The sequence below is a fragment of the Erinaceus europaeus genome, chromosome 4, assembly GCF_950295315.1.
Source record: "Erinaceus europaeus chromosome 4, mEriEur2.1, whole genome shotgun sequence".
Lineage (NCBI taxonomy): Eukaryota > Metazoa > Chordata > Mammalia > Eulipotyphla > Erinaceidae > Erinaceus > Erinaceus europaeus.
This window is the reverse complement of record NC_080165.1, coordinates 20,892,767-20,914,982: the sequence shown is the minus strand read 5'-3', so window position 1 is coordinate 20,914,982 and position 22,216 is coordinate 20,892,767. Positions and strand designations below refer to the sequence as shown.

At 57.0% G+C, this 22,216-nt stretch overlaps 2 protein-coding genes across 7 annotated transcripts in view; one reads left to right on the top strand and one right to left on the bottom strand.

Moving 5' to 3' along the window:
- The window catches only part of ELFN2 (extracellular leucine rich repeat and fibronectin type III domain containing 2), a 44,985-nt gene that overhangs the window by 11,399 nt on the left and 11,370 nt on the right, over window positions 1-22,216 (top strand). Inside the window, exon 3 of one of the 5 annotated variants that reach the window (XM_060188923.1) lies at window positions 15,535-16,022. The exons of 3 other annotated variants lie outside the window; for them this stretch is intronic. The gene's annotated coding sequence lies outside the window, so the exon portion shown is untranslated. Of the gene's footprint in view, window positions 1-15,534; window positions 16,023-18,998; window positions 19,429-22,216 lie in introns of those variants that run through there. One more of the 5 variants, XM_060188921.1, reaches the window with a different exon arrangement.
- Window positions 17,782-22,021, bottom strand: LOC132538000 (uncharacterized). 2 transcript variants are annotated; one of them, XM_060188926.1, is made up of 4 exons: window positions 21,833-22,021; window positions 20,967-21,077; window positions 18,930-19,005; window positions 17,782-18,340 (listed from the first exon to the last, which is right to left on the bottom strand). In XM_060188926.1, the coding sequence occupies exons 1-4, from the start codon at window positions 21,968-21,970 to the stop codon at window positions 17,982-17,984; spliced, it is 684 nt and encodes a 227-aa protein (XP_060044909.1). In that variant the 5' UTR covers window positions 21,971-22,021; the 3' UTR covers window positions 17,782-17,981. The 2 variants fall into 2 exon arrangements, with proteins under 2 accessions (XP_060044909.1, XP_060044910.1); XM_060188927.1 differs by lacking the exon at window positions 21,833-22,021 and having other exon boundaries at window positions 20,967-21,638.

The window sequence follows — 22,216 nt, the reverse complement described above, 5'->3', positions numbered from 1 at the left end:
CTGTCAGACCCGGTTTACAAAGGAGCAAAGTCAGCTTTGGGGGCTTTCTGTAGAGTGCTGAACAGGCAGGGTGGGCTCAGAGGCTCCTGCTGGCACTGTTGGTGAAGGGGAGGGTGCTGGAGGCCCCGTCCTGGGTTTCCTCCAGTCCCCTGACAGAGGACAGAGCTGACAGGGCCCAGCCTTGCTCTTGGAGGCTGAGGGGCTGTGGACTGGGGTGACCACCGCCCCCCTGCCTGGACACCCCTGCCCCCTCCCTTTTGGCCTGAGGAATAGATCTGGTGTTGTGTGTGGTTGTCCTTCTGTCTGACTCAAGACCCTGTTTGTTTGGGGAGGAGAAAGCGGGGTCTGTGGTGCCAAACAGAGGTGGGATTCATAGATAGGGAGGGGGGGCTGCCTGGTACAGACCAGGCCTGGAGGGCTGCCAGGAGGCAGTGTGGAAGGGGCTGAGGCGTGGTCTGGGGTGCTGCTGGCCCCCTTAGGGTGGGGTGCTGTAGTCCAGGTGAAAACAGTGTGGATGGAGTGTGTGTGGGGGCTCTCACCTTTGGGACTTGCTATGAAGAAGGAAGGAGAGCAGGGTTATCCTCTCTTCTAGTGACCCCTAGTCTTGGGGGGTGGAGACTGCCTTCAGGAACCTTGTGTGAGGGTAGACACACAGCCCTGAGTTCAGGGCTGTCTGCCAGCAGTGTGTGTGTGGGGGGGCTGTGCCACAGTCCCAGGAGCCTTAGTCTACTTTCTGTGTGCAGTGGAGCAGACTGGCTCCTGGGGACGCCCCCTCGCCCAGCCCTGGCATGGATTCTTGGCCTAGAGGTCCTTGGGGACTGGGGCCGGCTGAAGTGCCCCCACACAGTAGGCCCACGGGACTGTAGCGCTGCATAGTAGGTGAGACTTGAAGTGTTCTAGGAACTTCAGAAAAATCCATTTGCACCCCCCCCCACCACCACAGGCACAGACAGGAAGGAAGAATCTGTGCTGTGTGACCCCTGGCTAGTCTCATACCTTCTCTGGGCCTTAGACCAGGACTCACTTTTGGTTCTCACAGACACTGAAGGCCTTCACTCCCAAACAGGGCCAGTTCATGCAGACTCTGCCTGTTGCTGAATCCTGGTGATGGGAGCTGGTAGTTGGGACTTGGGACTAAGGCCTGGGGTGCTGGACCAGGCAATGCAGGGGCTCCTGCGTCCGTGGTTCCTCCCTTGTCCCCACTGGCCACCGAGCAGGCCACGGGCAGAGCAGCTGAGCTTTTGGAGAAGGCTGTGGTGTCAGCCCATCTGCCCCTTGCTGCCCACTGGGCTCTGGGCAAGCATTTTGTGCTTCTCAGCTTCCATGGGTGGTTCTGAGCAGGCAGGATGCTGACTCTTGCCCACTCCTCTGCCATATGGGGTCAATGCTCCTTCTCGCTTGTCCCTGCCCTTCTCCCCTGTGGCTGGAGTTATCTGATGAGAGAGGGCAGTGAGTATGGGCTTTCCAGATTGGTGGAGGTGGACACTCTGGTCTGGACCAGGAAGCTGTCTGAGGGGACCACCTAGACCTGTGGATGCCAAGTGGCTTGCAGAGAGATGGGGACTCATCCTCTGCATGGAGTCAGCCCCTAGAGCACTCACCCTCCTGCACTCACTGCCAGGCTGACACCCAGGGCTCCTGTGTGGCAAAGCAGCCAGTGGCCTGGCTGGGCCCAGTGCCTGTTACCTCAGACACCTTTTCACTGCACCTGGGGCAGCCTGAAGGAGCTGTTTCTGAGAATGGTCTAATTGGAGCCTTCTTAGCTCTTAGCCTGTCCCTCACCCTCACCCTCTATCTGCCTAGGACCTCTGTGTCGGCCTGTCTGAGGCCGCCTTTCTGTCCAGCGTGTCCTTTGAGCCACGTGTGGAATGCGGAGGAACTCACGCTGTATGTATGCGGGTGTGCGTATGTGTGCTCCTCATGATCCAGCATGAGTACCTGCAAAGGGAGGCATGAGAAGACATGTTACCTTGCACAGGGACCTGGTTCAAGCCCCTGGTCCCCACCTGCAGGTGGGAAGCTTCACGAGTGAAGAAGTCATGCTGCAGGTGTCTCGCTGTCTCTCTCCCTATCTCTCTCCATCTCGTCTCAGTTTCTTTCTGTCTCTGTCCAATAAAATAAACGTAGAAAATATTTTTAAATGAAGTAAAGTAGAGGAGTCAGCTACTGCCTTTTCCCCATCACTGGGGGGGGGGCTCACCACGTTCCCCCATGTGCACACATGGACATACCTGCCCATCCTGAGGTTCCTGGTACAGGGCGTCTCCCCTCAGAGGCACAGTGGGGCCTGGCCTCCAGCCCCCTTTGGCCTGGGGCTCCCTCCTCTGTGGGTGGCTAGGTTGGTCACAGGTTTCCCACTGTCACCAGCATGATTGCAGCTGGCCTGGTGGCTGCTGTGAGATGTGGGCACTTATTTGTGGGTCTGTTTCTGAGGCTGAGTATGGGTGGACATCTGGGTCCCCTTGGAGCTGGTGAATGAGAACCTCCATTCTGACCTCGGCTTGTCTGCTTTGATTGGTGCTGGGGTTTGGGCCCAGAGACTCACACATACAAGGCAGGTGCTCTGCTGCTGGGGTACTTGTGCACTGAGGCCCCCATTCTGGATGCTCCCTGCCTGCAGGCACCCCAAGGCCTGGGCAGAGGGACTTCAGGTAGGACTCCCCTAGAGCCGCCCAGACAGAAACACCATTCTCCACCTGATAGACTTGGGGATCTGTGGGCCTCGGGGTTCTGGGTGCCCTGGACGGCCATGAGGTTGCCTGGAGCCTTCCAGAATTGGCTGTGGGACAGGGAGTGAGTGCCAGCTGTAAGGGGGTGCAGGAGGCTCCTCTGCCCAGCTCTGCTCTGTCTCCATGCCCTCCACCTCCTGAGTCTAAGCCAGGCTTAGTCCTGACACTTTTCATCCTCTTGGTGGCCCTGGGGAGTGATCTCTGCCCTGAGCCCCAAGTCTGAGGTCTGCACTACCTTTCTGATCCATGCCTTTTGGGTCCCCTCAGTTCAGGCTGCTCACAGAACCAAAGTAGTAAGCTCAAAAACTCATGCAAGGGTCTGGGTTTGAGTCCCCGGTTTCTCACCTGCAGGGGGGATGCTTCACACCCTGCAGGTGGGGAACTGGCTTGAACCCAGATCCTCACATGAGTCTTTGAGCTGAGTACTATGTGCACTTACCTGAGTGCACCACTGCCCAGCCCCCAGTTCCTTAGGAAAGCTGGGTGCTTTCCTAAGAGCATCACAGAAAGCTGGTCCTCACAGCAGCCCATAGTGCCATCAGCCCTGAGTTATAGATGGAGGAGGCCAGGCCACATGGAGCCAGTGATGAGCTCAGGATCTGACACTTCCCACCCTGCACTGGATTGCGTGACCTTGGTCATCTGGGGGAATCAGCACAGGCAGGGCCTGGTCTGCCTGCACCAAGCCTCCAGGCTGGGCCCTGTGCATGGTCAGCATGGCAGCGTGGGGCCAGGTTGAGGTTGAGGCTTCAGCTTCTCCCTCCTGGGTGAGTCACTTGACCTAGCTGGGCCTGTTCCCCACTGTGTCAGACAGGGTGGCAGAGCTTAGCTGGCGGGGTTGTGGAGAGAGCTTGGTGTAGTGAGGCAGGGGTGGGGGCACTGGGCACAGGCACAGGAAGGTCAGCGTGGATGGCTAACGTTGATGCTTCCAGACTGGTGAGAGGAATGTGTGTCCCGGGCAGCCTGTGGCCAGGAAAATTGGGTTTGGGGCTGTGAAAGTCTCTCCCTCAGTAGCCATGGCACCCCTGTGTGACCCTGTGGCCCTGAACCCATGTGCAGACTGTGTATACACCCACTGGTGTTACATATAGACACACCCTGTAATCTGTATGCCACTGAAAGCCCTCATATTTTCAGTAATCAGTTCTTTACACTTTTTTGTCTCAGAAGGGAAAACCAAGGCCTAGAGAGGGGATTCTAGGTTCATAGTGAATTTGGATTACCTGACATTTATTTTCCTATTTATTTATTTTATCATTGTCCTTACTGCTGGGACTCAGTGCCTGTATGACTTCACCTCAAAAATGACCTCAGGGTCATTTTTTGGATAGAGGTTGAAAGAGAAAGACAGAAAAGGAGAGACTCCTGAAATATTCCGCCACTGCCTATGAAGCTTCCCCACTGCGGATGGGGCTGTGGACGTGAGTCCAGGTCCTCGTGCATGGTAATGTATGCGCTCTGTGGGCCCTCGCTTCTTTTTTAATATATAGATAGATGCATTTATTTACTTTTAAAAAAAATTTTATTCCCTTTTGTTGCCCTTGTTGCTTTTTTATTGTTGTAGTTATTATTATTGTTGTTATTGATGTCATTGTTGGATAGGACAGAGAGAAATGGAGAGAGGAGGGGAAGACAGAGGGGGGAGAGAAAGATAGACACCTGCAGACCTGCTTCACCTCTTGTGAAGCGACTCCCCTACAGGTGGGGAGCCGGGGTTCGAACCGGGATCCTTATGCCGGGCTGGACACCACAGGGGCAGGTGTTCTAGGACATCACCCGCTGCCGAGGGCTGCCCAGAGGTGGGACCAGAGTGCTGGCTGGAAGGGTCTTGGGCAGATTGGGCCCTTGCAGGGGGTAACCTTGGCACAGCCTCTGATATGTGCCCAGTGGCTTTTCTGTGACCTCCCCTGCAGGCCATATATATACACCCCACCCTGAGATCCCACCTGCTTAGACTTCCTGGCCTTCCAGCCCCCATCTGCAGGCTAGCTCAGGTTTTGGGGGAAGGGGTGCTATTCCCCAGGACCAGCCTCCCCTCTCTGCCTCCCCCAGGAAGTCTGCCCTAATGCCCGAGAGGATGGTAATTAGTATGAGGCAGGCTGATTAGCTCAGAAATTAAGTCTTTGTTTCCCTCTCTCCCCAGTTTCCCTAATTGAGCAGATGCAGCACAGGGGAGGGGAGGCGCTGCTGGGTCGGTCACGGGGCTGGGAGGGGGCACACGTGGCTGTGTGCTTTCTGCAGGGAGTGCCAGGGATGGGGGGGGGCACAGTCTCGGCCCTTGCTGGGCTCTGGACTGGAAGACATGGCACTGTGAATGCCTGTCTGCCTTCGTTCAACCCCTTGGGTCTTCACACCTCAGAGCCCGAATGCTGCCTATTAATCACCTACTGTGTACAGACCTGGGTGGAAATGCCTTTTGTGTGTCAGTTCAGTCTCAGATGATGGCGAGGGAGTGGGATCCTCTCATTGTTTAGGGGGGAACGTAAGGTTTAGAAAGGCAAAGTGACTTGCCCAAATTTACCTGGAGTAAATGTCCAGGGCCATGTGAAAACCCAGACAGACGCTCATCCTGGGCTGAGGGGACCCATGTGGTTACATGGTGGCTGTTCTGGGTACTGGATGCCATGGCATGAGCCCGTTGTGTTCCCCAGGGCTGTGTCCACCTGAGAAGGGAGGAGCAGGGACAGCTGTAACAGTAACAACAAGGAGTTTGGTGTTTGCGGGGAGCCAGGCAAGTGACAGTGTGTCACTTGCTTTTGTTTCATAATGGCCGTGACCCCCTGAGCCAGGGGTGGATACTTTCAGGGTTCCTACTCACTAAGCCAGAGTTCGGGGAGGTGAGAAGCTTCCTTATCCCCCCTCCTCACCCCTACTTGGTAAGTCGGGGAGCCAGGAGTCAGCCGTGGCCCTTCTGAGTCCTGCTCTCCAAGGCACCTGGGTCACAGCAGGTGCTCAGCACTGGCTACAGTCCTCTTCACTCCCCCAAAGTACTGGTTGCTGGAGACCCTGCTGTTTGGGGCTTAGCCTGGGGGGGGGGGTCTTCCTGCTAACAGCAGGCTGGGGTGCTGCTTTTGTCTAGGAGGTTCAAACAGGAGAGTGATTTGTTCAAACAGGAGAGCTCATGGCCAGTGTGGTGGTAGGCCTGGATTCAAACCCGGTGAGCCAGCGCCAAGTGCTGCCCGGTGCAGGGCTCATCTTCCAGCCACACCAGCCTCCAGGGCTGACCCTCTTTTGGTTCTCTGCTCCTGCTCTCAGGATGTGCTCCAGCTCCCTGGTTCCCCCCGACATGTGTCCTTCTCCCCCTTGTCCTCCTCTTGTGTTGGGGACCAGGCCCCTAAACCCGGACTTCTCCCTCCTGCTGGGTCCTATCCCAGCAAGCAGTCACGATACACAAGTGCCTTTAGCATCCTGGGAGTCAGACCTGCACTGTATTTGCACTCATGACCACGTCTGGTGTCCCTGAGCCCTCACCTGGTGTCAGACCCCTGGAGAGGGAGGGGTGAGCTCTAAGAGCCCTTGGAGGGGCACTGCCACCCCTCCTGCGGGCAGGGGGAGCTGAGTCCACCTCTCTCAGCGTGCACGTGTGTCTGCTGCCGGCTGCCTCTGCCAGGCGGTGTTTGGGCTGGGATGTGTCGCCCCCTCCAAGAGGAGGCTCTCCGTGGTCTCCGCCCCCTCCCCCCCCCAGCCTGCTGCTCCCCGCGGGGGGCGGGGGCTGCTCCGTGTGAACGTGGGGGTGGTGTCAGCCTGGGACCACAGCCTCCCAGCTCCTCCCGCTCTTCTCCCCTTCCCTTCAAAACAAACACCCGCCAGCCCCAACCGCCCAGCCAGCCAAGGCGCAGATGGAACCCAGGCTGGAATTAATTAGTCCTGTTGCTACGCAACCGCGGCCCAATGGGGTCTGGCCTTCTCTCCAGGGTCCGCCCCCACTCGCCAGGCCACGCCCCCATATCTCATGGCCCCGCCCCTCTCCGCCTGCAGCTGCTGGGGCATTCTTGAGGGGAAATAGAGGAGGGAGGAAGAGAGCATATCTAAGTTCTGGGTTCGAGGCCCCGTTCGGTCGCTCTTGGCTGGTGGGAGTTTGGGCGCGGCTCGAGGCCACTGGGAGCTATGCACTATGCAGTAGGAGGGGAGAACCGGGCTGCAGGGGCAGGTGTGCAGAGTGGCAACACTTGGAGAGCCTCAGTTTCCTCACCTGTCAGCTGGACTTAATGATGCTTTTAATGAGCACAGTTGAAAAAAAATTTTAAAGACGGAGTTGGAGCCAGGCGGCTTAGAGGTCTGGCGTGAGAAGGGCAGTTGGGTGGGGGTGGTGGTGGTGGTGGGGCCTGTGGTCTAGACCTTGCTCCCCCTGCTGGTTGGCCTGAGACTTGGATAAGCACTGAGCTGGCCAACAAGATGGATTCAGGCTGCCAGCCGGCTCCAGTAGCAAATCAACAAATGGATTAACTGGGGGCTGGGGGAGGGAGGGTGTAATTTAACTCTGCTTTACATAATAACAAGGGCTAACATTTATAGAGGGCTCGCTCTGTGCTCTGCGCCAGGAGCAACTAAGCACTTTACCAGGATTATCTTGTTTGATCCTCACACCAGCCTGAGGCAGGCCAGGCTGGGTGCCATTGCTGTTCCTACTTGGTAGATGAAACAATTAAACCAGAGAGGTTAAATCAGAGCCCAAGGTCACACAGCAGCCCCCTCCTTGCCCCTGGTCTTCTGCTTTCCTATTTGGGGGTCCCCCTGCCTTGCCTAGAGCTGAGTGGTAGGCAGGATGGACACAGCTGGCAGGGAAACACCTGAATCTGCAGCTTTCCTTTCTCTCACAGTGGAGGCTGGGGAGGGAGGAGAAACAATTAAACAGAACGTTGTGGAGCTGAGGATGAGTGTGTGTTTTATGAGCTTGTTGACAGTTGTGAAGTTACGTGGGCAGAAACTGAGGCCCCTCTTTTTGCATTAAGGGGAAACAGTCCACTCAGCACAGCCCGGAACAGGCCCCCCCACCCCTCCCAACACACACACACACACACACACACACACACACACACACACACACACACACACACACCAGCTCTCACTTTGCCACCTGGGGCTTCCTTCATACCTGTGGGATTCCACCACTCTTTTTATCTTTCCCTTTGCATGATGCTCTCATGGGGTTTCTAGGGGGCCTCAAACCTGGGTTCCTAAGCATGGCAACATATGTAATCCAACAGGTAAATTATCTCTGGCTTCTGTGTGAAGGCTTTTTTGTTTGTTTTGTTTTAAAGACTTACTTCTGAGTGAGAGAGAGAAGAGGGGAGAGACCCAGAGCATCACTCTGGCACATGAGATGCCAGGGACCTAGTGCTTGATAGTCTAGTGCTTTATCCGCTGTGCCATCTCCTGGCCACTGTTTACTTTGTTTTTTGATGGTCACTTTCTTGTATTGTTTTAATATTTTAAATTTATTTTTATTTGAGTGAGATAGATACAAACCAGAGCACTGCTCAACTGTAGCTTATGGTGGTGCTGGGGATTGAACCTGGGATCTTGGAGCCTCAGGCATGAACGTCTTTTTGCAGAACCACTGTGCTGTCTCCCCAGCCTATTTATTTATTAATAAGGGGGGGCGGGGAGAGAAGACAAGAGAGAGCCAGAGCATCATTCTGGCACATGTGATGCCAGGAATCTGACACAGCATTCACTCCTATACTCATGCCTACCAGGAAACTCTTGAATGCTGATTCTGTGCCAGGTGTTGGGGGTGGGAGGGGTCTCTGGAGTAGTGCAGTGGGGTCCAGTCAGGAGGGAGGGAAGCCTGAGGAGGGTTCAGGCCTGCCTCCCATCTGTGTCACAGACTCTGGTCCTGGTGGACTGGACTCTGGGCTCTTCTGGGACTTTTGTCACCAGGACTGAGAGTCCCTGAGAGTCGGAAGTGCCCCCCCCCCCGCCACACACACACACACACACACACACACACACACACACACACACACACACACCCCTAGCTTCTTTAGACACCTGGTGGTGGTGGGAGGGTGTCAGATGCAGGTATCTGGGCCCCTGGGCACGAGGTGCTGCCTCTGATGTCACCCTGGCCTATATCACCATTTGCAGATGCTGAAGGGGTTCATGGGAAAGGAGAGGAACCTCATTGCTGGCTGGAAGGGAGGAAGAGGAGGGGATGGTCAGTGAGGCGGGGTTGTACAAATTTCAGGGGGAAGGGTCAGAGGTGTGAGAGACCTCTTGTATTCATAGGGAATGAGAGGCTCCAGGGGTATGGGGAGGGGGCCAAGTCTGGGGAGCTGGAGCAGGGCCCATATGCTGCCTTGGGGCAGGAAGAGGACTCTGCACTGTGTCCCCAGCAGCAGGGAGGGAGCCCAGTGGGCGCGGAACCAGCTGTGTATGCTGGGGTGCCTTCCAGAGGGTTCCTGGGGGGAGAGGCAGGGGGCTGGGGGCTGAGATGGACCCCAAGGTGGGTTGAAGGGGCAACAGTAAGGGTAGTGGGGAGAGAAAGGACCAAGAAAGGGAGGAGGCCTGAGGCTGTGTGCATGTATGGATAGGTATGCACACACATGCTGCATGAGTGGCATGAGCATTGTACACAGGCACTAGTGATGTGCATATACATATACCCGCATGCATGTAGTATGTACACATATGTGCCTTGTGTATTTATGCCCACTGACTATGTGCATGTATGATATGTGCTGTGTGCACAGTGGTGTGTCTGCACCTGTGTGCAGGCCTGGTATGTGCACACAGTGGGAGTGGCTGGCCCTGGCTGTGTGCCCAGTGCTGGAGGGTATTGGAAAGGAGACATGCAGACACCTGGAACTGGGATCTGAGGTGCCTTGAATGGCATCAGGACTATCGAGGCCCCAGAGGCCTCTGGGGAGGGTGGTCCCTGAACCCTTGTGCTCCTGGACAGCAGAAGATGGGTGAAAGCACAGGAGGCCCATCGGGAGCTGGGTGCACCCACGTGGGAGACTTTAGGGTGGCCTGTAGAGGGAGAGTGTTAGAGGCGAGTCAGGCTCTGGAGGAGAGGTGGCCAGAGGACACTGCACTGGGTGGGGGCGGGGGTTGCCCAGCAGATGAAGAGGGTTGGGGTGGGGTGGTCTGGGACACTTTATTGGGCTGCCTTTGAAGGCTTCCTGGCATGGGTGGATGGAAGAGCCATTGCTAGTGAGGTTCCTGTCTGTCCCAGGGCCCCCTATATGCTCACCTGAGTGGCTGTGGGGATGGCTTGACCCTGGTGCCTTCATTTTGTCACCTGCCACATGAGGATGGGTTGGGACCTGTCCCTTGAGGAGATGCTCCCTTGTTCCTGGCTGTGGTCCTTGCCATCAAATTAGCTCACCTACCCTGAGCTGGGGGATGGGGAGGGAGGTGGCGGTTGGAGCAAGGGTCCGAACCCACGTTATGTTGACTCCAGGCTCGGCGCTCTTTATCCAAAGTCTTTGGCTTCTAGAAGCGTGTGCAAGGCCCAGGACATGGTGAATGTGCTCTCCCCATGCTCTGATAGCGCCGAGTCTGCACAGAAGTGGGCAAGGCCTGGTGCCAGGCCCTCACTGCACCTTCTGCCGGTGGCACGCTGGGTCAGCAGTTAACCCTTGCTGTCTGTTTCTCATACACACGTGGGGTTCCACACGCCCACATGAAGGCTGCTGGTGCTTCAGCCAGGCCTGTAGTCTCAGGCCCCTGGCCCAGGTGGGGTTCCTGGTAAGGACTCTGTGCTCCCTGCTCATGACCACGCTGCCCTGAGCAGGCTGGGACTAGGCCCTGGTGGTCATAGTAACAATGATAAGGGGTCAGGAGGGACTGTTGTCTCCAATAGAAGCAGTGGGCACTGTCACTATTTGGGGAGGACTGGGTGTTGCTGGAGACCAGCTGGGGAGTTCATGCTGGGGGTGGGGCAGATAGCTGTTTTTTCTTTTAGCTTTCATGTTCCAGGTGCATCCTTTTGTGTCAGGCTTCGTGCTGTCACTGGGGGCATAAAGAAGTACATGGTGCTCTCTTGGCCCCCCAGAGGGGAATGGTGAATGCTGACAGGGGTTCCCACTTGAAACTGGTGAGCGTAAGGTGCTAAGAAGTGGTGAAGCTAGATGTAGTGTTCAGGTTGGGCTTCCTGTAGGAGGTGATGTTTGAGCTGAAGCTAGTGGGGGTTTGCCATGTTGGAGGTGAGTGACAGGAAGAGGGAGGGGCAGAGTGGGGGTTGGGCAGCTTGACATGATTAGGGGCTATGCGGAGGCCTCTGTAGCTCGGGACTGGAGTTGGGGCTAATCTAAACCTGCCTCTCAGAAGCCACCCTTGGAAGAGTCCTTCTGGCCAGGACATCAGGGGGAGCCCTGGCGGGGGACAGAAGGCCTTGCGCTTAGCTTTTGCCCTCTCTGGCCTCAGTTTCCTCACCTGTTACATGGGGGGCTGCGTGTGCTAAGCTCCCACCTTATGCCTCCAAAGTACCTCAGAGAGTCAGAAGTGGACAAGTGGGGTAAAGTGGATGGGGTTGGGGGGTCCCCCACAGCAGCTTTGATGCTGGGACACAGAAATACAGAAATGAGAAATTAAGGACTGGCTAGCTTTATGAAATAACTCATAGGAGTGTTCCCATAAATAGCAGAAATTGCATGCACGTGTGTGCACAGCATGTGTGAGTGTGTGTGCGTGTCTGTGTGTGGTGTGTATGCCTGTCTCTGCATCTCTGTCTGTGTGTTATGTATGTGAGTTTCCCTTTACCTGAGTCACCTGCTGGTCTCTGTATCCCCTGCTTATCTCTCTCTGTCTTCCACGTGATATGGAGTCCCAGTCTAGCCATGGGGTGGGTGCTACTTAACTGTGGGCTGTCTGGCTAGTGGGGTGCAGTCCCCGTAGGTGGTGACTGGTATGCAGAGGTGCCCAGTATCCCCATCTAGTTGCCACTTCCTGGTGTCTGGAGGGTCTGCAGTGCCCCGGCCCTTCTTCTGACCTTCTGGCTTGGTGATGCTTCTGTGACAGTGGGGACCATGCACCTGCTCCCTGTCACCTGGGCTTCTTATACAGTGTTGATCCAGTGGGAGCTGGGACACTGCTCAGGGGAACTGGTTGTCGCTTCTCTCCTTACAGCACGCCCTCCCATGAGAAAAGCCAGAGGCCAATCAGAGAAGGGCTGAAACCATGGCTTCCATGGTTTCATTTCCTGGGGAGGCAAACACCTGTCCCAGAATGCCCCCTACAGCAGAAGTCCTGGGAAGCAGGTCTGGGCAGAATGGAAGCTATCTTGCTTCATAGAAGCTTCTGGAAGGACGTTAGCACCAGTATTCTCAGTGGGTCCACAGTGGCCAGTGCTTTGGGGCACTCTGCTGGCTGGGCAGGAAGGCCAGGAGGATCCCGGGAGAATGGGGAGCTACTGTGGGCACTGGCTGTGCTGGTCTGCATGTGGTGTGGACACAGCTGTATATGGGTGTCGGAGCAGAGGTGAGGGTGAAGGTGGGGGGTGGCTGGGGCATGAAGAGCAGTGTTGGTGGCCATGGTTGCCCACCTGACAGGCATCTGTAGGAGCATGGGTCTGGCCTGCCTGGGCAGGCAGCTCTGAGTGGAGGTGTGGTGGAGCAGTGGCACCCCAGCCTTCTGCCCTGGGCAGCGTTTGGTGCCTGGCAAGGTGAAGTCTGCTCTGGACACCCACCAACAAGGCTGGAGCCATCCTGTGAGGCCTGCAGCCCTATCAGGCAAGATTCAGCAATGGAGGGGCTGTTAGGGGAGCAGTGTGTGGGGCTCTGCCCAGAGGCTGTAGCCTGGCCTTAGTGATGTACAAAAAGGTCAGGGGCCTGAACCAGACAGACTGGGTTCCCGGTCAGCCTTTCCTGACCTTATTGGCCTCAGTTTCCCCCTCTGTACAGTAGAGCTTTTCTCTGTACCTTAGCATCAAGGGGATGGTTCAAGACTTTGCAGGAAGCCTGGGGCATGGTACGTGCGTGCTCAGAAAACACAACCATTGTCATTGCTGCAGTTGTCAGTATTGTGTAGCAGCTGGAGGCTGCTCTGCTGGTCAGGGATGTGACATGTCACAGGTTGCCTGGCAAGCTTAGCTCAGGGACAGATGATGCCCTGGAGGACCTAAGGTTTTCAGGCTGCAAGGAAGCAAGGCTCAGGAGGACCACAGAGAAAACAGGCTCTTGTTTTGTAAAGAACAGAGGGTTATGTGGGTTCAGAAGACACAGAGGCAGGGAAGGGACAAAGGCATCTGCAGAAGGATGGGATGCAGCCAACTCTGACAGCTTAGTCAGTGTTTGCCCTTTGCTTTAGTGTTTACCAGGTAAACACATAGGCAGCTCAGAGAGGGTGAGGGCCTGGCTCAAGGTCACACAGCAGCCAGCACTTGGAGTGGGGTTTGGGCCCTGCTCCCCTCTGTGAAGGAGGGCTGTGATCATTTATCAGGGGAGTTTAATAATGAATGAAGTCGCAGTGTCTCTAATGCAGGCAGCAGGCCCGAAGTAATAAGGGGCCTGTATTAATTCGGAAGTTAATGAATATGCAGGTGTATCTGAATGATTAATGGGGCTCCCGAAGGCCTTGCAGAGGGGTACATGAGCCGTTGCCAATGGGAATATGAATACTGCATATGTCTGGGAAGCTGGGTAAACTGGGGAGCAGCTGGGCACTAATGAACCCTCAGACTCTGGCAGCCACAAAGGGCTGAGTGTGGTATAGATATCTGGGAACAGCTACAGAGTGCTGTGGCTGGCACTCCCAGTCCTGAGCAAAGTTCTTAACCTCTGCAAACATCAGTATCCTCATCTGTAGAATGGGCTAGAAACAGTGCCCAGGCCCCAGTCCCTGGAGTGCTGACGCATCTGGTAAAAACTGTCACAGCCTTTGAAAAGAGGAGGGCAGGGAAATGGCTGAGGAAGGCCAGGGTATAATGATGATTCCACCCCTTTGAATAAGGACAGTGCTTCAGAGTTTGTAAGGGGAGAAGTAACTGTGAAGTAGGAGAGCTTGGGCTTAGGGATACCAAGACTCAGAGAGGCCTGGCCACTGCTCAGGTCACATGACCAGCAGAGTCAGAGTCTGGCCTGGGGAAGGGTCTGTACCCCTCACCCATGAACCTCGGGGTGTGGAGGTGGCTGCCATGAGCAGGGAGTGTCCTGCCCTGAACTACCCTGGCAGGGCCTTCAGAAGTGAGTTGGAGCCTTTGTTCTTAGGGAAGGGGCTGTCTGCCACTCAGGACTGTTAACAGCTTGGATGATAAAGTGGGGTCTGTATCCCCTCACCTGTGCCAGTGTCTCTGAGAATGCTTGTCTTGACCCCAGAGTGCGGTGGGAGCCTGGGTGCTGGAGCATACCCCTCAGCTTTTCTCTCGGTTTTCACATCTGTCAAGTGGGTGTGACAGCATGTCATTGTGTGCTAGGTGCTGACCTGGCACACAGGTGGTACTGGGCCAGGTGAGCATCCTTCTGCCCACAGTTCCTCCAGGTCCCCTTCTCCTGCCCCAGACCCTGTGCCTGGTGCCTTATCATGCATCAAGCTTTACATAATTGGCATTTAAGGGGTGCCTTCTGGGGCCAGATGGGGCTCTGGGTTTGCAGGGTGGGTGACCCCCCCCGCCCCCGCCCCTGTCCAGGTGTTGGTCTGGGCAGAAGGCAGGTGTGGACCCAGTGCCCCATGCTGCAAGCTGGGCTGGCACAGGCCAGAGTGGGCCCCTGCCAGCATGTGGGGTACAGGCCTGGGGGGTGGTGGCATCTGTTTTGCCCCTCACCCTTGAACATCCTCCCACAGCAATGTCTTTGGGCTGCACGTCCTCAGCTCCCGGCAGGAGGTGCTCTGGGAGTGACTGTTGGAGTGAATGAGGGGGAACAGAACGAATGAATGGCTGGCATCTCCCCTCCTTTCCCTGCCTGTCCTGGGCTCTCAGCCAGCAGGTGGAGGAGGCCCAGCCAAGCCCTCTCTGGGCCAGTGGGCTGGCATCTACTTCATCTCCAGGCCCCTGCCTGGGCCTCTGGGGGCGCCCCCTGCTGGCTGGCTGGGTCTGAGACCTGTGGGCATTAAAGCAGCTGAGCTCGAAGCCATGCTGGAGCTTCCTGCTGGCGGGGGGGGGGGGGGGGGGGGGGGGGGAACCAAGGCGGAGGGGAGGGCTGTGGGCTGTGGGGCAGGGTGGCTGCTGGATATTTATAGTCTGTGGGCCTCTGTGGGCACTGGGCCTGCCCTGGCCTTTGCAGCCTCAGAACTGAGCATGTCTTTGAATTCTCTGGGGGCTGTGGAATCAGAGTGTGTTCCTGGGGCAGTGCGAATGCCACTTCTCTTACCGTTCTGGCCCCAGGGCTCACGCTGGGCCTCTGCCTGGAGAAGTAGCCCCTGCCTGGGCCTGGGTCCTGGCGCGCTCCAGCCCCCCAGCCCCAGGCTTCTGTATCGTTGGGGCTTGTCATCACACCTCCTTCCCCCAAGCTCTGCGGAAGCTGCGTGTACAGACAGCGTGGGGTCTGTACACAGGCTGTGAGACCTCGGGCTAACTTCCCGTGCCCCAACCCCCCAGTCTCAGTTTCCTCACCTGTGGGATGGGGGTGTAACTGCCACCCGGCTGTCAGCACTCCATGCTTGTAAGCCAGGAGTAACCATTGCACTCCTGTCCCTTGCAGTCCTCCTAGCCCATGGTCCTGGGGCCTGTAGGGGCTGCAGTGTCCCCTCCACTGGACGGATGAGGTCGCCGAAGCATGACCTGTCTGGGCTGTGCTGCCTGATCCGGTCTGAGTGCTGAAGCTGCCCAGGTCCCTATCTCCTGCCCAGTGCCCAAGGGGTCCTTGGTTCCTGCCCTTGTCGCCATGGGAACGGCTCCACTAACTCTATGCTTCTCTTACAGAGCAGACGACTGCCCGCCCTGAGCGCAATTCAATTCAACAGACATTTACTGAGTGCCTACTATGCGCCAGGCCTTAGGCTAGGCACTGGGGTGGGGGGGCAAGGAGGGTGGGGCCCATCTTCAGGTAGAACCAGGTTTTGGGTGTTGGTGTGTGGAGGAGCCAGTCAAAGACTGAAGAGCTCAGTGTCAGGAGAGGAGCCACCGGCAAGGCTGGAAGCAGTGTAGAGACTGGGTCCAAGTGCATCCCGGAGGAGCACTGCCCCTTGTCTGTGCCTCAGTTTACCCACCTATAAAATGGAGGGTGAGATGACCTCTAGGCTCCTTTCAGGATTCCATGGGGATTAGAATCAGGGAAGGGGGAGCTGTCAGTCACTGTGTGGAGAGGAAATGTGAAAACTTCTTGGAGGAGGAGGAGACATGAGGCCTGGGTGGCAGCAGGCGGGGACAGGTGAGCAGGGCAGCACCATCGAGGACCTGAGGATATGCAGGTAGGCGCCCAGCAGTTCTTGAGGTTGTGGAGGGGCCCTGTGGGATGCAAGCTCTGTTCTGGGGTCCTTCCCTCCCTCTCTTGGGTACCTTTTCGGATCATACGCCTGTGACACTTGGTGGCCACGCAATGCCAGCTCCATGTTGGGCACTGTGCACACTCATCCCCACTATGTGCTGCTGTGTGGACCTCATTCACAGGCGGTGGCTGTGAACCCAGGACAGAGAAGCCTCCTACCCAGGTCAGGATTTGCCCCCAGACTCCTCAGCTTCTCCCATTAATTAGCTTTCTTACTGTGTGTGCGGGCATCCTGTCCCATGTACCTTTACCACCCCAGGAAGGCTAGCTGAAAACTCTGGGGTGTCTGCCAAGGGCAATGCAGCTGGCTCGGAGGAAGAAGGAGGGAGAACCCCAGATGTTGTTAGCAGGAAATGCTGCCTACAAGAGTCTGGCCCTGCAGTGCCCATTTGAGGAGCAGAGGACATGGGGCTACTGCCCACTTGACAGAAGAGTAGACCTGTGCCAAGGTCTGGGTGGGGAAATGGCTCCCTGAGGTCTGTGCAGAGGTGGAACCCCACAGTCTCCCCTGGGTGGGGGTGGGGTGAGACTGGCTAGGGACGCCTGGCTGCAATTGTTGTCCTTGCTTTGCACAGGAAGCAAGAGCTTGAGCAAGTTAGCCTTTGTGCTGAGCCTCGGTTTCCTCATCTTTAAGGGGAGGAAGGGAGAGAGAGAGTGTGTGTGTGTGAGAGGGAGGGAGAGAGCCAGCTCTCAAGTCTCAGTCCATGGCTAAAGCGGTCCTTAGGGTTCTGCTCGTGGGGGAGTGCTGGGTAGAAGAACAGGACCCCCACCCCCAGCAGGACTCCTGGAATCTCCCCAGGCCAGCAGGGAGCTAAAGGAGGCTTGATTTAGAACAGAAGGGTGGCCTGCTCAGGCCAGAAGTTTAGACTGCTCTGGTAATGATGGACTGAGGTTGGGGAGGCAGTGAGACCAGCTGAATGAGAAACACACTTGGGGCAGGGAGAGGCTGACCTGGGAGGGTGGATATGGAGCCTGCCTGGTGAGGGGCGAGACAGCTGTGGGTGCTTTTTCTGACTCAGGACTGGCAGGGAAGCTGGGCAGGGAGTGGACAGGCAGCCAGAGCCTTAAGGGGGGTTTCAGAGGCAGGGAGTGGAGCACATTTGGGGGGCAGAGCTAATGCCTACTGTGGGCAGGACTGAGAGCTGAGTGGTGGAGGTGCCAGGCCAGAACAGGGAGTAGGAATCAGGAGGACAGCTCAGAGGTGATGTCCCCAGAACACACCCGCAGGCTGGGAGAGCTTCCAGGGGGATGGGCTAGGACTTAGCTCTTCCTGGAGACACCTGAAGCCACATGTGCTGGGCCCTGCCCACAGGGCCCTTTCCCACCTGCCTTACCAGAAACAGAACCTGAACCTGGGCCTTAAGAGGAGGATGAAGGGGAGGAGGGTGCTTGGGAAGAAGGGAAAGAGGGAAAAGCATTTGCATGCATAACTAGGCTGGAGTGAGGGAGAGAGAAAGAGAAACCTGAGATGAAAAGAAATTACCATACGCCAGGATCTTGTTATTCAACCCAATTTTCAAAGGACCACAGCTGTCGCGCTGAGATAATCCGTTAATTATAACAGCCATTGTGCTTTGGCAATGGGAGAGAAACCGAGGCTGGGGAATAGGCTGAAGGCGGGGGTTGGGGGCAGGCAGAGGGAGTGCTGCCCATGAATGTTGAAGGCACCCACTAGCCCACTGTCCACTAGCAGAGACCAACTTTATTGAACACTTACTTTGTGCCACACTCGCTTCTGCAGCGATTCACTCTAGCACCCTCTGGCCTCACTTTACAGTAGGGGAGCTTGGGAGTCAAGGGAAAGATGCAGCTTGTGGGGCCAAACTGTGAGCTCAGTGGCCAGAGCCCAGGGTTGAGTCACATGTGGACCTTCCAGAGAACCTCAGGGAGGACTGAGCTCCACGGATTGGTCCTGCTGGCTTTGTGGCTGGCTGTGGTTTCTGGGTAGCCAGTAGGCATTTCCGGGGCTCCCCACCACACACACCCATAGACAAAGCCTCCTTGTCCTGTGCAGCAGCTGCAGGCCCACAGGCTCCCCTACCCACTCTAGAGAAGTCAGGCTCAGGACAGGAGAGGGTCCCTGTGCATTCCTCTGGCTCCAGGTGTTGATGGGCCCCAGGCAGGTTCTCAGCCGGCCTTGGAAGACGATGCAGGCTCTGGTGCCGGGCTTGGGAGAGCTGGCAGAGAGGGCAGGCAGGAGGTCCAGATGAGAGCTGGGGGACCTGGAGTCTGGGCAGAAGGCTGGGGGCAGGAAACCCAGGGAGCCCAGAGCCCTTAGCTGCAGGCCTATGTTGGGGGAGCTCAGAGCCCTATCTTGGGTAAGCAGCTAGGAGCCCCTGACTCTACTTTGAAACCTTAGCTGAACCCTTAGAGAGTGCAGGCCCCAGGGTGGCAGGATGGTCTGGAGTACCATTTGAGTGCTTGCCTGGTTTGGAGGCCCCAACATGGGGGGTCTGCTTGGAGCCAAGCTAGGGCAGCTGAAAGCTCAGGAGAAGTAGTGACCCAAGGAAGCCAGGGCTTCTGGGACCAAAGAGTTGCAGATAAGTCATAGGACTTGTGAGTCCCAGATTCCCAACCAGAGTCCTTCTAACAATAAATTAATATAGATAGCTGAAGACAGCCCTGTGCTGTCAGAATGCCCCGGAGCTCCCAAACCCAGCACCACAGAAGCAGGTGGATAAGGTGGAGGGAGGTAGGGATGGGGGTCCCTTGGGGTCCCAGGTCAGACATGGTCCCCAGCCTGGGGTCCCCTCTATTACTAGCCCAATAATCTCCAGGACCCGGGAGAGTGTGAGCCAGAGGTGTGGGAGCCAGGCATAGGCAGCCTCACCTGTGTGTCTTGTAGGGCACAGCTCCAGAAATGGGGACCTCTCAGATAACGTTTTCCAAGCCACACATCTTGCCAACTAATTAAGGAATGTATCTGAGCTGCTGTCCAGGCGGAGCAGGGTCCCAGGGCCCTTCTGACCTGCTGCTGGGTGCTGCAGTCAGGAGGCCTTGGTTTTCTCCTCTGTAGTAGGGTGGGCCCAGAAGGTGGTGCTGGGGGTTGTGAGCTAACCTGGGCAGTGCTCGGCTCTGCCAAGTGGCTTCCAAGTGGGCCACTCACCAGGGAGGCTTCCCCTCAGGAGCCACTCTGCCTTGGGACAGCCCCAAGGGGGTGGAAGGCAAGGAAATGCTCTCTCCTTGGGCCCCGGGGGAGGGGGCCTAGCCTGTGCCTGGTACATAGTAGGTGCTCCATAAATGTTTATTGATTGAATGAATGGAGGCCCTGCAGGCAGAGGCAGCTGCGTTTGCACAGGCACTGGTGAAAGCGGGCCCAGTGGAGACTGGTGAGTAGTGCCCGGGGCTGCAGCTGAGCGGGTCCTGGGGTGTACCAGGGCCGGGGTGAGAAGCCAGCAGGGACTGGGGAGGGGGTAGGGATGTGGGCTGGGGCTGACACCTGGGTGGCAGGGGGCAGGCTGGGGACACAGTGCCAGGTGGTGGGGGGCAGGGGGCAGGTAGGTAGGATTTGGACCAGGTGGGGAGTCTGGGACCAGGAGGGGGAGGGTGGGCAGTTCCTAAGTGACTGGAGGATTCTGGGAAAGCTGGGGGGTGACTAGAGTGGGGGGAAGGGCCACTCTTGGCTGTGCACAGGAGCCCCCTGGACTTCCACAAATACCAGCAGGTAGCAGAGAAGAGCTGCCTGGGACTGGGCAGGGGGTTCTGGGTGGTGGGGGAATGGGATGCAAGGTGGGGTGTTGGTGGAGAGCTGCCCACTGAGCCAGTGATGGGGCTTTCCCAAGAACAAGGCCTTTAGATCAAAGTGCTCTCTTTCTCCTGCTTCCATCCTCCCCTGAAGCTTGGTGCTACATCCCAGCACTCTGGGAGCTACTGAGTTGGGAGATGACACAGTGGGGCAGTGTGCAGGGGGTCTTGGGGGACACACGTGCACTGCCGTAGATGAAGAAAGCGAGGCTCAGAGGGTGCTCAAGTCCTCAGCATGTCTGCCCCAGGCCCTTTTCTGGCCACTGGACTTAGAGAGGAGCTTGGGGGAACAGGGGGGTCTTGCAGCTGCTCCCCTTAAGCTCTTCTGAGCTAGGCAGAGGTTCAGTGAGAGCAGGTGTGCCTGTCTGCCACAGTGCCAAGCACACAGTAGGTATGCAGGGACAGCACACGCGCGCACGCGCGCGCACACACACTCTCTCTCTCTCTTTCTCTCTCTCTCTCTCTCTCTCTCCACTGGTGACTCAGGGTCAGGAGCCATGCCAGGGCAGCAGGGGGCAGAGGCTGGCTCCCCTGGGATGTGGAGCAGCTGGCAGGGCGGGCTGAGACTAACAAGACCTGATTGAATGGGGTTGGACAGGAAGTTGACACCTCGGGTGGAAGCCAGAGCTGCCCCAGGATGTCGTGAGGGCAGTGAGTATAAGGAGTGGGCCCAGGGTCAGGCTGACATCTAGGGCGAGCTGAGGATGCAGAGCTAGTATGTTTGCCCCTGACCCTCCAGCCATGCTGACCCCACCGGCACTGTGGCTCAGCTCCAGGTGACACATTTTAGGAGGCACCTAACAGTAGATGTGACCTGGGGCTGCTGGACCTGGGGCTAGGGACCAGGCACCATGATGTGAGGTGACAGTGGAGGGCAGGAGGCTGTCAGGCCCAGCCTGGCGGATTGCAGGGACAGGAACTGACAGATTGACAGCTCACATGGGGTATCTGTGAGGGGGCTCTTGGCTCCAGATGGCAGGCTGGGCCCAGCCACAGAGGCTCACTGGGCCAGACGTGGCTTGGTACTATGAACAGAGATCTAACACCCCGAGCAGCATGCGAAGTGGCACTAGGCAGGTACCGAGACCCCTGCATGGGAGGTATGCTAGTAGAGGTGAGTCACCTTTGCAAGGGTCCTGGGAGCTCTGGGTTCTCCTTGCTTGGGCTGGCCATGGTTCCTGGCTGTGTGACCTTGAGCTGGTGGCCAGGCCTGTCTAAGCCTCAGTTTTCTCCCCTGTGAAATGGAAAGCGTGGGGGTGGGGTCAGTCGTGAGGCTAAACGGAAGGCTTGGCATATTCCCTGTTATACCTTCTGCACCCATCCATGGTGGCGGGGGCTGGAGGGCCCTCAGTGGGACAGCTAGTGTCCTGACTCTGAGGACTATCATGTCTGTACTCCCTTGGACCACATACCATGTTCTGAGCACCCAGTGCATGCCAGGCCCCACTCCAGGCATGGCAGCCACAGTGACAGTCGAGGTCAGGCCTGCTTTGAGTTCATCATGGGGACAAGAAGGGGTGGTCACAGAGAGCCAGAAAAGAACTGGAGCTAGGAGTGACATAGCAGCTCTGACAGCAGGGAAGGTGGGGTTGGGAGGAGCAGCTGAATAGAGGCAGGAGTGTGGGTTGTACTGATAATGGGGAGGGAGCACTGCAGGCAGAGAGAATATCAGTGCAAAGGCCCTGAGGTGGGGACCCTTGGGCTGGAGGAAGCTGGGGAAGGAAGAAGCCTGCAGATTTTTATCTGTGATACCAGCCCTGCCATGCTCAGTTGAGGCAAAGTTCCAGGGACAGAAACATCAGTCACAAGGAGTTGTAAGGGACCATTGGAACTGTCTCTTGAGTGAGCAATCTGCAGCTCAGAGAGGTTGATTCACATCACACAGCTCAGTGCTTGCCCCCAGTAGCCCTTGCCTCTAAAAGCCATAATTTTTCTCTCTCTGCCCTGAATCTGGGGCTGGTGCACCTTAAATCCAAATAGTTCACTTACCAAACAGCAGATCCATGCAGACGTGTAGCCATCTTGTTTCACAGGCAAGGAGTAGAGATGGGGCAGCCTGCCTGGAGATCCTAGTGGCAGGGAGACCCATTCTGTAGCCCCGAGGTGGGCACAGTGGTGGCTTCCCATCCCTGGCTGGGCTTATGCTACCAGCAGAGAGGGGGCTGCTGTCACCCTGAGTTCTGGCTATGGCCCAGGAGCCCACAGTGCTCCTCACCTGGTAGTACTTTGGGGAGTCTCCTCACAGTAGTACTTTGGGGAGCCTTGGCCAAGTGTGGCCTGGGAGGAGCCGGTGCCAGGGCATCCCAGCTGCTGCTAGTGGGACTGCCCTGGCTGAGCCTCCTCACTGCCCTGCCCCAGGAGGGGTACAGAGGC

Coding starts and splice junctions, on each gene's coding strand:
- LOC132538000 (XM_060188927.1), bottom strand. CDS start 21,404: ATGTCACTCCTAGCTCCAGTTCTTTTCTGGCTCTCTGTGACCACCCCT. Junction 19,006..20,966: donor CTCCCAGGACCCTTGCAAAG/GTGACTCACCTC, acceptor TTCCTTAATTAG/TTGGCAAGATGTGTGGCTTG. Junction 18,341..18,929: donor GTGCCCTACAAGACACACAG/GTGAGGCTGCCT, acceptor TCCTGCCCCCAG/CCTTCTGCCCAGACTCCAGG.